Source organism: Pseudophryne corroboree, chromosome 4 (assembly GCF_028390025.1).
Source record: "Pseudophryne corroboree isolate aPseCor3 chromosome 4, aPseCor3.hap2, whole genome shotgun sequence".
Classification (NCBI taxonomy): Eukaryota; Metazoa; Chordata; class Amphibia; order Anura; family Myobatrachidae; genus Pseudophryne; species Pseudophryne corroboree.
In genome coordinates, this window is record NC_086447.1 from 474,254,968 (window position 1) to 474,269,377 (window position 14,410).

A 14,410-nucleotide genomic window follows, 5' to 3' on the forward strand; every position below is an offset into this window, starting at 1 on the left:
CTTATAATGCATTCACAGTTGCCTGATATTGCAAATCATAATGATCTCATTTTGCTAATATGTAGTCTCATAATGGCACCATTTCATCTGCTAGTAGCACCCCAATCCCATGTTCTATTCTTCTTATCCTTGCTCATGGACAACAATGCTGTTTACTGTGCTTGCTCTCATTCTTATGATAGAGACGTGGTGCAGCCTAGAGCTGCCCTTTCTAGTGTAAATAGGCTGTCTAGAGTTACTTTGGTATGCCGATGACAGCACTCCTCTTGGTGTTGGTAAGCAATATTAAGGCAAACCCTAACAATGGAAGGCAAGAAAACCCTTGTAAAGGACAAAGCAAAACTTACTAATGAATGTTTAGGATCTACAGTATAGAATGAAATGTGTCCTTGTTGTTTGTAGGTTACCTATGAGTAGGACAGCAAAACAGTATGTTACAAAGAGTTCTTATTACCTCTCTTCTTAATTAACTGATGCCCTAAAGTAGTGGTTTCCAGACTTTCTTGAATTACACACCCTATAGTATGAGCATTTTTTCATGACACCATAGGCCAAACATTTTGGTAATTGAGAAATCACTGCATTAAGTAAATTGATCTTACCTGTCATCCTTAGGTTCAGTAATGCAGTGGTGTACATAGATGCAATTTTGTTTGTCTATATATGTTATGTAGCAGCCACCAACACTGGTTTTGCTAATCACATTTCATTTAGTCCTTGATCACAAACCCGTATCATCATACACTCTTGCAAGTACCCCGTGGTACCAAATTTGAGAACCACTGCCCTAAAGTATATTTTCTTTTGACACAATTTACAAATTCAATTCAATCTGATTTGTATTCAGACACTGGCAGTGGTTAACACAAGGCGTCTCCTGTGGCATTAGCATATTTTCACACTGCCGCTACTGTATGTCCAAAGACGCAGCTAATGCGCTTTTTGTGTCTAAATCTGAATAAGGCCTATAGAGAGTAGACTGTATTTCAAGTACCAAACATCTCAAGGCTTAGATGGGGGCCAACTTCCAACTTATCACCAACAACTCGAGGTATCCAAACTTCCCTGTCACACAAAATGGCCTTTGTGACTGGTGGTAGCACTGACAACAGTAGGCTATAATTAGCCTAAACCCATACATGCTGCATATAGCAACTTACCATAACAGGATCACGAAGCAAATGTAATGCATCATGCTGTGGTCATTTGCATTGCTGCTGGGTCCCTTATAAGGTAGTGGGAGACAGCAGTGTTGAATTTCCCATTAGGCATGTGAGGCACGTGCCTGGGGGGGCACTTGTTTAGGGGTGGTACTTGGATGCATTTGTTGGTAATATCAGCCCAAAAAGCACCAGTAACTGCAAAATATTGCCACTCTACTGTACCATATGCCACATTGAATTAAGTCTAAAATGGTAGGACGTGCAGATACTGCCCCTGTAAGCTGTCACACTTAGTAAATATGTATATATAAATAAAACAAATAAAATTGGCAGGCGGGTCCGGGGGGGGGGGGGGGGGGGGGCATTACTGTTGTGCCTAGGGGCACCCTTATCCATAAATCCGCCCCTGGGAGTCAGATTTATGTGCATGTTTTCGCCTATTCAAGTCTATAGAATAGCAGGAGCATGCGATTTTATGCGCCCCGCTATGCCATGACTTCCTTGCTGTGATGTGTATGCATTGCAGCAAGAATATAAGAGGACACACCTGTATATTGCAAGGTAGAACACCTCAAGACCTACAAAAAGGCAGCCACTGTTACCATTATTTCTTACAAAACAATAAAGGAACTTTTAAAAAGGCAAGGCCTCCCAACCAGGAAATCACTATTCTTAACCAGCAAATCAGCCTCAAAACTCCACCCATTATCTGATACAGGACTACACAAATTAGACCATAAAAGGGGACTCCCCTTAATTCTTTAACATTTGTACTAAATGTGTTCTAACACATTTTAGTAGTTTAAATTCCAGCAGGTATATAAAATGCCTTTTGGCGTCCATAACAACTCAATTTACTGTATATGATTATTTGCAATTTTTCAGAAGAGTGGTTATATAAGTTAATATTTGTATTAATATATTAACTCTAGTTCAGTGAAAAATATCTCCATTATTTCTATAACTCAATATTTCAGATTTTAGTTTAGTGATAAGCATGTTCCACTGTGTAAATAAACAATAGGAAACATCTGCATGGCTTATAGCTTTTACAACTTTTGTGTTCTTTATCATCCTCAAATATTTTTTTCCTTTGCATACTGTACCTGATTAACAGAAGTGTATCTTACCTTGAAGAAGGGGGAGAAATTATAGAAAGAGAAAAAAAAATATGTATTGCCAATCCTCTGGCTGTGTGTTTTGCCTTATGGTATAGATATTCTATAAGATATCTTTTACAATGTTTATTTGTGACTGAATTCTCTACTCAAAACTATTGTGTCTTAAATATAAAAGATAATTATAATTCTGTAAAATCTTCACTTTCAAATATTTTTGATTTATAAACACTTATTTAAATAGTGCACACAGACTCCACAGTGCTATATAGATAATTAGAGAAGTGCGGTGGGCACTTTTCGTGTTTTGTGTTTTAGTTTTGGTTCTAATTCCCCGCTTTTGTTGATATTACTTAGCACATGAGCACATATACACAAACACACACACACAAACATACACACACACACACACACACACACACACACATACTATATATGTATATATATATATTTATATATATATATATATATATATATACACACACTGCTCAAAAAAATAAAGTGAACACTAAAATAACACATCCTAGATCTGAATGAATGAAATATTCTTATTAAATACTTTGTTCTTTACATAGTTAATGTGCTGATAACAAAATCACAGAAAAATTATCAATGGAAATCAAATGTATTAACCCATGGAGGTCTGGATTTGGAGTCACACTCAAAATTAAAGTGGAAAAACACACTACAGGCTGATCCAACTTTGATGTAATGTCCTTAAAACAAGTCAAAATGAGGCTCAGTAGTGTGTGTGGCCTCCACGTGCCTGTATGACCTCCCTACAATGCCTGGGCATGCTCCTGATGAGGTGGCGGATGGTCTCCTGAGGGATCTCCTCCCAGACCTGGACTAAAGCATCCGCCAACTCCTGGACAGTCTGGGGTGCAACGTGGCGTTGGTGGATGGAGCGAGACATGATGTCCCAGATGTGCTCAATTGGATTCAAGTCTGGGGAACGGGCGGGCCAGTCCATGGCATCAATGCCTTCATCTTGCAGGAACTGCTGGCACACTCCAGCCACATGAGGTCTAGCATTGTCTTGTATTAGGAGGAACCCAGGTCCAACCGCACCAGCATATGGTCTCACAAGGGGTCTGACGATCTCATCTCGGTACCTAATGGCAGTCAGGCTACCTCTGGCAAGCACATGGAGGGCTGTGTGGCCCCCTAAAGAAATGCCTCCCCACACCATTACTGACCCACTGCCAAACCGGTCATGCTGGGGGATGTTGCAGGCAGCAGAACGTTCTCCTTGGCGTCTCCAGACTCTGTCACGTCTGTCACATGTGCTCAGTGAGAACCTGCTTTCATCTGTGAAGAGCACAGGGCGCCAGTGGCGAATTTGCCAATCTTGGTGTTCTCTGGCAAATGCCAAACGTCCTGCACAGTGTTGAGCTGTAAGCATAACCCCCACCTGTGGACGTCGGGCCCTCATACCACCCTCATGGAGTCTGTTTCTGATCGTTTGAGTAGACACATGCACATTTGTGGCTTGCTGGAGGTAATTTTGCAGGGCTCTGGCAGTGCTCCTCCGGTTCCTCCTTGCACAAAGGTGGAGGTAGCGGTACTGCTGCTGGGTTGTTGCCCTCCTATGGCCTCCTCCACGTATCCTGATGTACTGGCCTGTCTCCTGGTAGCGCCTCCATGCACTGGACACTACGCTGACAGACACAGCAAACCTTCTTGCCACAGCTCGCATTGATGTGCCATCCTGGATGAGCTGCACTACCTGAGCCACTTGTGTGGGTTGTAGACTCTGTCTCTTGCTACCACTAGAGTGAAAGCACTGCCAGCTTTCAAAAGTGACCAAAACATCAGCCAGAAAGCATAGCAGCTGAGAAGTGGTCTGTGGTCACCACCTGCAGAACAACTCCTTTATTGGGGGTGTCTTGCTAATTGCCTATAATTCCCACCTGTTGTATATTCCATCTGCACAACATCATGTGAAATTGATTGTCAATCAGTGTTGCTTCCTAAGTGGACAGTTTGATTTCACAGAAGTGTGATTGACTTGGAGTTACATTGTGTTGTTTAAGTGTTCCCTTTATTTTTTTGAGCAGTGTATATATATATATATATATATATATACCTCATTGTTGTTATGCAGCTATTTTATACATTTTGCTACCCCCAGTAGGCTCAGTAACTGTAAGATTGATCACTTTTAAAGTTCCCAATCTTTTGTGATGTAGAGGCCAAAACAAACATGCCGCGTATGCAATAATGGGTTGAATATGAAATCCCAGCAGGATTCAGAAGATTAACAGCTAGAATCCCAACTGATTGTGGTAAGTATTTTCACCCTACCCATAATCATAACCCTACCCACACCTCCTTCAGCCTAACTCTAACCTCTCCCTCTTTCAGCTTGACCCCAACCATCCCTTCCTGTAGCCTAACACTAACCCGTCCCCAAGTGCCTAACCATATCCTCAACTCCATTACTTACCTTCATAATCAGTTGGGATTCTGACCATAGGGATCCTGCTGTCGGCCTTCTAACTGTTGGGATTCTTTATGCCGGGATTTTGACCACATTCTGCACAAATAACTAGCTATATATGACCGACAGAAGAGCCAGCCTACAACTTACTATGCTTTTTAACAATGTAAATGACAGAAATCTGCTGATTAAGTACTTACAGTTTACTAGTCCCCAACACATCAGGATAATTTTTTTGGGAATCCTCAGCACTGCACTAGGGGGGTAATTCAGACCTCATCGCTCACTATCATTTTTTGCAGTGCACTGCAATGCGCAGGAGCATCCCACAGGTACAAAGTGCATCGCCGCTCAGTGATGGGTCTGTGAGAAGAATCCATTTGCATGACCGATCGCAAGGAGATTGACAGGAAGAAGCTGTTTGTTGGTGTCAACTGGGAGTGGTTGGAAAAACGCAGGTGTGTCCAAGCGTTTGCAGGGAGGGTTCCTGACGTCAATTCCGGTCCCAGACAGGTTGAAGTGATCGCAGCGGCTGAGTTAGTCCTGGGCTACTCAGAGACTGCACAAGATCTGTTCGTACAGCTCTGCTACACATGCATTTGCACACTTGCAAAGCAAAAATACACTCCCCTATGGGCAGTGACTATCTGTTTGCAGCAGTGCAAAAACCCCTAGTGAGAAATCAGGTCTGAATTAGGCCCTTGGTCTTGATCCTAGACTTCAAGCCTGCAAATTACTCACACTGCCAATATCTTGAGTTTTAATATCCAAGCCCACTGTAACAATTTCAGATACATCTTTGCAACCCTGAAACCAGAGTCAAGAAATTCCCTAAATAAATGTCACCTCTTCTAGCTTTTATTTATTTTTTAATTGTTTAGTTAATGTGTTACAAATGCATCTACATATGTATTTATCAGATCACTGAAGGTAAAATGTGTCTTTAATCAAATTGTCTTATTTAGAACATTGTGTGTATCATAACATTTACTATACTGTATATTTCTATTAAGATTTCCTTCTATTTCCTTTAGTTTGTAATAATATTTTAAGAAGGAATATTATGGTGTTGGTACAATAGTTCAGAACTTATAATGTTACATACTTGGTAAAAGCTAAATTGGAGCAAGTGTCAACTTCCCTGCCATCACTGAGGTGCATTCTAGACCTGATTGTAATATTGAGAACACAACCTTTCCATCTGTATATGACTGAATTGCATGTATATAACATCATACAGTATGTAACATAAATATGTTCATCAGTATATCAATATATCCTTATTAAATGAATATATTATACATGGTTGAGTCACATTATTATGACAACCAGCTAATAGCCAGAGTAACCACCGTGTGCAGCATTAACAGCAGCTAGATGGGCTGAACTGTCACTTAGACAGACATCTGGTAGCCCCCAGGTTCATTTCGATGGTGAGCTGCCACACTGTAGTGTGTCGTTCTACCCTCACGCACCTTCGTAGCCAATGTTCACCTCTCACACATGGTGCTCTGCAATTTCCACAGCAGTTATTTGCAATGCTGCAATTTGTCCAGTTACAATACACCTTCATCACAGCAGCATGCAAACAGTTCACAAACTGCGCTGTTTCAGAATACTGCCATCCTTGGCCCAAAAGCTGATAATCATCCCTTTCTGCAACTCTGATAAATCGCCCCTTTTACTCATGACAGCAACGAGTGATATGTGTGCAGACGGCCTATCGCACACCTTATATACCCATGACATGTGGCATGCTTCATGGGCTATGCACTGCTGATGTCAAATGTAGGTGGTCATAATAATGTGACTTGACCGTGTATATACCTATTCTCTTTTGATATCTTTACCAGTACAATAAAATAGCAAAGCTAAAGGTCTATATTTCATTATTTGCAGGTTCTCCATACAGAGATAAAATAACCATAGCCATTCTTCAGCTTCAAGAAGAAGGAATTCTCCATATGATGAAAGAAAAATGGTGGAGAGGCAATGGGTGCCCGGAAGAGGAGAGTAAAGAAGCTAGTGCTCTAGGAGTACAAAATATAGGTGGAATTTTTATTGTTTTAGCTGCTGGACTGGTCCTTTCTGTTTTTGTTGCTGTTGGAGAATTCTTGTACAAGTCAAAAAAAAATGCTCAACTAGAAAAGGTAGGTTTGCAGTAATAGTAACCAATGTGATAAATACATTGTGCTGTAATTGTTTCATTTTAAAGGACATTATACTTAAACATTGTAATTTTAAAAATAGTATATCACCTTGATAGATGATAGATGTTCTTGCCAAAGAATTTCTAAAAATTGTAAAATTGCAACTGGGCAGGGAATGAAGGCACAGTTTGATTTTGCTGGTCTTGTATTATGAATAATACAAGTACTGGTGAAACTTACAAACTACTGTATATTTCCTAATACATACTGTATAGGGCCTGATTCATGTTTGTAAGTAAAACAAAAAAAAGCAAGCAACTGTTTTTGGAACAAACCATGTTGCCACGCAAGGGGTGCAAATACATTTATTTATTGTTTCTGTGCAGGGTAAATACTGGCTGTCTTTGCATGTAACCCACAAATGTTTATTTTTACACTGCAATTTAGATTTCAGTTTGAACACAGCCCACCCAAATCTAATTCTGCCCTACCTGCAGTGCAACATGGTTTTGCCCACTTGCTTGGTTTTTTGCTATACAGATGGAGCCGTGCTCCATCTATAGCGGCTCCATCACAAACGGGCCCACTGCCTGTGGTCCAAACATTTCCTCTAGGGATCAGGTTCCAGACTGTACACTTGAGTAAAATGATACATATGTTATATTATACTGTACAGGGCTATGGTTCTTTCTCTACAGTGCCTTAATCTGGTAAATTATCATGCATGGAATATATTTATAAAAGTGCCCAGAACATACACTCTCTAATGGTTAGTCAAGCTTCTGAGTCATGGCAAATGAGCCGCTTTCAGGCCTATATGTAGCCATGATGAGCATGGCTACATCTGTAAGTCTTTTATATATTTATGTAGTGTCAGTTATTGGGTTAGCATTGGGGCGTTGGGCTCCCTGAGCTGCTCTAGCTGGGCCACTTTAGGGCATCACCACTTATCACTATAGTGACGTTTTATATCACTTTCTTTGTATGTGTTTTATCTATGTATATTTTGACACACATTTTTCACTCTTGTAACACTTCTAACATGGAGTATCTGCTTTCAATCATCTGATACTTTATAGCACTTCACTGCTATCTTTCGATGCCCTGTTTTTTTTGTCTGGGCTGGTTTAGGGTGACCTGCGCCCTACACGTGAACCTCTAGAATGTTAGGGACTTGCCTGATAAAGAGGTGACCTAGACGTTGGCAGGCAAGCAAATATCTTTGCCCACATTTATGATAAGAACCTCTTATGTGATATTTAATTGTAATATTTATTTATTTATTTTTGCATAGTGCACCTGCAACCCTTTATTTTTCTATGTGTAATACTATAAATCTCAGCAAGATATACAGTACATATGTTGCATTATACTGCACTGGACTGTGGTGTATTCTCTACAGTGCATTGCTGTTATTAATCTGGAACATTATCATGATGCACTAGCAGTATTTACTATATATATTTATCAAGATGCCCAGGACATGCACTCTCTAATGGTTAGCCAAGCATTCGTGGCAACTTGCCACATTCCCTATGGTAACAGGCCACACCCCTAAACACGGGTCCCTACCACTGCATTCTGACAGTGAGCCTGGTCCATCACTACACCCAGAAGAAACCCAATAGGGAGAACATATAAAACGCACAGAGATAAAACTAAGACCCATGACCGCAGCACTGTAAGAAAGCCAAATACCTATCTGTACATTAAAAAATCAAACTCCCTTTTCTATTTTATTTCTATTTTTTTTTAAGTGGAAGTCCAAGCCCAGTTTATCAGTCCACTTAGTATGTGTGAAAATGCAAAACTGGGTCACTTATGCACAAATGTACAGTATGCAGAACTGAATGGAAAATCAATAAGACCCCTTTTACCTTTGTCCACAAGTATTGCTGGGAAGCTGAGCACACTGTAATAGGGGCTCAAAGTTTGTTCATCTCCTCAATCCCCTTTCCTACCAAGAGGAATTATGCTCACATTAGTAAAGGGAATGGAATTTTTTTGAACATACTTTAAAGGCATCCTGAGAGGCAAAATAGCTCAAACTACCAGCAGCAGTTTCTCATCTGTGACAACCATCTCTTTTTTTTTGTCATTTTTCTCAGCAGGTTGATCTGCGGTCTATGAAATCTCACATTAATATAAAGCACAAAGATCTTTTTAAAAAAATATAGTTGTTTTTGCATATTTATATGTTGCTATAGAATGATTTTACTTTGTGACAATACAAGTGAGTAAGACTTCATTATGATACACCTACACCATTGTTTATTGAGATAATGTTTACACTTTAAGAAATGCTAGTACAACATTGATTAAATGTACTTGTAAGTTAATTGATTGAGTATTTAAAGGTCATTTTATTTATTCAAGAATAGCTGTTAATTTATCAAGGTCACTTATATATCCCCCAAAAATGGGGAATACTCTCCTTCGCTCTTCAAGACATTCTTTATACAATCAGGAAGCCCAAACCATAGACATTAACAATACATTAACAATACATTAACAATTGCAATAGTGTTATACTGTACTTACCTTTTAGTGTAGCAGATGACAATTTTTTCTGATAACATGAGCAGTACATGTTTCCTTGCCAAAGGAACATGCTCCACTGCTATAAGACCATAGGAAATGGCTTCCCCAAGGAAGCACGGGTCTCCAGATGACTGCTAATACAACTTCTTCATTTATTAATGTATAAAATTAAAGCACATGCCACAAGTTCTCAATCACAACATGCTGTATCCCACAACATACTGTTGGCCTGGGTTAGGAGAGGGGGTATGTCCTGATGTTCAGAGGGTGTATCTGCATCATGGAGAGTGCACAGCCACTTCCCAGGACATGACTAGTGTTAGAAAGTGGTCACTCTCCCTCCCATTACCCCTCCCCCCCATAATCACCATTTTACTGCTGCACACACCAGCATCAGGGGGGTGGGACACCCTTTCACCACAGTGGTAATCTGGTCATACCTACCACCTGCCTAGCAGATGAACTGTGCATGTTTACTAGAGGGAAATAATTGCTACAAAGTTCATTGTGATAGTATATTATGCCTACTTAATTCAAACGTTGTAGTTTTTCTCAAAAGTACTGCCTGATTAATGAGGATTTCTGTTCGAGCCTGAGGGAGGGTCAAGCAGAAAACTGTGGAACGTGCCCTTAACGCGGGTATCGCCACTGCATCAACCCATAGCTGCACTCACATTTTCCAGAATCTACGAGTTAACATGTGTTGGCAGAAAATTTACAGTGCAAGAAAAAGGGCTGTAAATTTCTATGACTTTTTACTGACTAAAAGCAACAGACTACTTTGGAGATATTCAAACAAGTTTGAAATTGTTCAAGAATGTTTGAATGTTAAGAATAAAATGAATTGAGAAACAGTGAACCTGATTACTGCAGCTTCAATTGAAAAAAACATAAGACATTAGCACCCTTTGATCAATGAATGAATACATTAAATGATTTCCACTCAGTGCTGCAATCTGTGTTCTCATCAAATCATTCATAAGAAAACAAACAAAAAAGAAAATATACATAATAGTATACTTTAGTTTTAGCATTCAAAATATACAGTATATATAATATACCCTCCAATGTGCCTAAATAGTTTGAGTCACTTTGTAACAATTTTTAGTATCCTTACTCACACAGTACACATTAGATGGCACACATTAGAGAGTAATATACATAGGCGTTTCTAGAATGGGTGCAAGGTGTGCAGTGCACATGGGTCGCTGGGTCCAGGGGGGTATGTGTCGTTGGATAGACACAACTTAGGTCAACAGGCATTAGGTCAACCATGGAAGGTTGACATGCATTAGTTCAACAGGGACAATAGGTCGACATGGTCATTACATCGACATGTAGTAGTTCGACATGACAAAAGGTCGACATGGTTTTTTGACTGTTTTTGGCGTAATTTTCTTCGTAAAGTGATGGGGAACCTGAATTAGTGCACCGTGTCCCCTCGCATGGCTTGCTTGACTCACCATGCTTTGGGCACAGGTTACTGTTTCAATCGTAGTCCACGTGGATCGTTAAGTATGAAAAAAATCTAAAAAATAAAAATAAAATTGAAAAACTCTCCTCTCTTAAAGCACCCCTAGTAATATACATTAGTACATGAATAAAGTCAAATACATGAGGCAAGATGTAATGGCATCCAAGATTGCCAGAAGTTTGGGATACCAGCTGATCTCTGACTTTTTTTTAAAGTAGCCTTGGAAATGACTGCTGTTTTAAAAACTTCCAAAATTGCCGGAGGTGTGGGATGCCATTACATCTCGCCTATGGTATTATTATGATTTATATTACCCAGTAACCATTTAAAACAATTACTTGACCAACCAGAAATAAAAAAAGGCTTTTATAGCTGCTTATCCAAAAAGGTGAATCATCAAAATTCTAAGATTGAGGGGGTAATTGAGAGTTTGTTAGCAGTTGGGCACAATCATATGCACTGCAGGAGGGGGGGGGGATATAACATGTACAGAGAGAGTTACATTTGGGTGGGTTATTGTGTTTCTGTGCAGGGTAAATACTGGCTGCTTTATTTTTACACTGCAATTTAGATTTCAGTTTGAACATACTCCACCCAAATCTTACTCTCTCTGCACATGCTATATCTGTCCCCCTGCAGTGCGCATGGTTTTTCCCAACTGCTAATAAATTTGCTGCTGCGATCAACTCTGAATTAGGCCTTTAGTTTTATATAAATAGTTGTTATCTCAATTGATAATATTCTAGATATAAACAGTTTAGTGTAAATCTTATAAATAAAAAATGTTATAACAATATAAAATTAGCTTACATTACATTTATACACAAATATTTATATTAGTTTAAATAGGGAATATGAAGGGCCCATTTCATTTCCAAGGCAGGATTTATCAATGGCAAAATGTGGTCAAAACTCTGACTACCTTTGCCATATGTGTGAAGATCTGTGTCAAGCTCTGAAAAGTGAAACTTTCTGGAGCTTGTACCTCATAGACAGCATCTTTATGCATAATTCCCCGAAAAGGGTCAATAGGATCTCTCTCAGTGTCCCCTGTGGCCCGTATATGCACTGGATAATGGCTGCGCATGCGCATAAGGAATTCTGGGTCATAAATCCTGAAGTCCTCTAATCACAAAGGACAGCTCTTATTGGAAGAGCTGTCCTTTGTGGTTTTAATCAGAATTATACATGTATACAGTATTACTAAACACTGCTATGCAAGCGATCAGTGGTGGAATATTTTGCATTCAAAATGCCATTTGGATACATCTGCCCCCATTCTCTTGTTCTTCCACTAAATACTGTATATTGCATATACACATACACAACTCACAACTACTGTACAACAGAACATAACTGCACTACAATGACAATTCTGGGATTTTTTTTAACTTATGAGTAATATAATTTATAATCAAAAATAACTATATAGGTTTGATAATTTTTTGGATTCATTAAAATGAAACATCTCATTTATACAATCTATTTTTATTTTTTACAATAGATCACATTATTAATCTGGAAATAAAAATCACAGTTAATGTTACATCAAAGCAAAACTTTTTATATTGTTGTAGAAACTTGTTTTGCTGAACCATAGCTGCTGCATTCCTCCCTAGTAACCACAAGATGGTGCATTGTTATGTTGGATAAGGACTTTGTTGTTATATCTAATATACATTGCTTGCAAAGAAATGCTTGTTTAATATTATAACGTTACTAAAAAAATGCTAATACAAAAAAAAATCACTGGTTTATAGGTATATATAATGTTATATGATTTTTTAAGTTGTATTTCATTTCTTAAATAATGAAATAATTGTTATGTATCATATTTATAGTTTACTTAATATTTGCAAAATATTCAAAAACAAAAATTCAGAAATAAAGTAGCAAAATATTTATACAAACCATTTAGCAGTGTCCAGTTCAGCACATATATTTTACTGTAAGTATTGTTGTCTAGCAGCCTTACCCGAAAAAGGACAGTACTTTAAAGATATTTTAATGGCAATAGTGATGGCCTATGTTCAAATGACATTACCTGTATTACTTACGGTGATAAATAAAACGTTTTGTGCCCTCTCACCAGCCACATATTAGTTCTGATTAGGCTTTAGGTATGACAGTCAGCTTGTCTTGATATTGTCCTGATTAACATTTGGCAGTGAAGCATGGATTCTTTAGCTAGGTTGTTATTTTTACTTGTGTAAATGTAAAAAGCCAGCTCATATATTCTGTTATGACAGTGGTGGTAATTTATTAAGCACAAAATATGCAGAGTATTGTGTAAAACCATATTCTAGCCAGTCTTTACACTTTGTGCAAGTCCACCAAGATTTCCATGAAGATTCATGGCTTTGTGGTGCACGGTGGCAGAAACTGCGGAAAACTGAAGCTTGCACAGGCAACGATGGCATTCCTTGAGATTGTAAAGTATTAAGTAGCCATACTGGTGTGCCTAGGGTGTGGAGCAGTGCAGAAACCAAATTTACTTTTATGTAGCAAGATTACTAAATTGAGATAAAATAATGAAGATAATACATTTTTAGGGATGTTGTTTGTTATACAACAGGGTACATGGATTCAGTATGAAAAGCTGGCATCCCGATCACGGCAATCCTGACAGGGGTGCATTAGGTAGCATAACCTCCCCTAACCCTACCCATCCTGTCCGCTGCCTAACCCTAACATATCCTATTGTGCCTAAACCTAATCTCCCCCCAGTGGGGCCAAAATCTTACCCCACCCTTTCCCCCCAGCCTAAACCTGACCCTCCCCCTTTAGTACCTAACCCTAACACTCCCCCAGGGGTGCCTAACCCTAACCTCCCCCACCCCACAGCCTAACCCTTACCCCTCTTGGAGTGTGCCTAAACCTAACCCCCCCTCCCGCAGCCTAAATCTAAGGCAGCCTTCAGGATCCTGACTGTCGGGATTCCATCACTGGTATTCTGACGGCTGTCGGGATTCCAGTGTTGGTATTATGGCTGCTGGGATCCTGAACATATACCAGTTACATGGCTATTTTAACTTCACAGTTGGACTTACAGATATGTCCTCATACAATTAGTGTCAATATACCAAATGGAGTGAGACATCTTGTGTGATTGATTCTCATTCACAGATACACTGAAATGCTGATCAAATTATACTAGAGATGCTGGGCTGTGACTTTCACCACACAAAAATTTGTTTTACACAGTGGTACTTGGTATGAGAAAAAGACGCAGCCACTGCATCGTAGCCACTTTGTATACCGATTCAGACTCTTTCACACAAAGATGTCCAAATCACATATCAAATTGATGAGTGTAATCTAGAAAAGTTGCTTTGATGCTTCTAGTTATTTTATTTACTATATGTGAATAAGATCAGCATTTGGCTCTCTGGAGCAGGTCACCTGGGATCTTGCGCGTTGAGAGGGGATGTTTGGTGCAACTGAGCTTTTGGCCTTTGGGTCTCATCCCATACTGTTAGTGTAGTGAGCTCATGTTGTATTGTGAACAATGGGGTTAATTT

General features: G+C 39.2%; 1 protein-coding gene across 1 annotated transcript in view; it reads left to right on the forward strand.

Moving 5' to 3' along the window:
* GRIK2 (glutamate ionotropic receptor kainate type subunit 2) overlaps nt 1–14,410 on the forward strand; it is an 839,395-nt gene that overhangs the window by 811,908 nt on the left and 13,077 nt on the right. Inside the window, exon 16 of the mRNA XM_063917041.1 lies at nt 6,624–6,874. Coding sequence (XP_063773111.1) covers nt 6,624–6,874 — 251 coding nt within the window. The remainder of the gene's footprint in view (nt 1–6,623; nt 6,875–14,410) is intronic.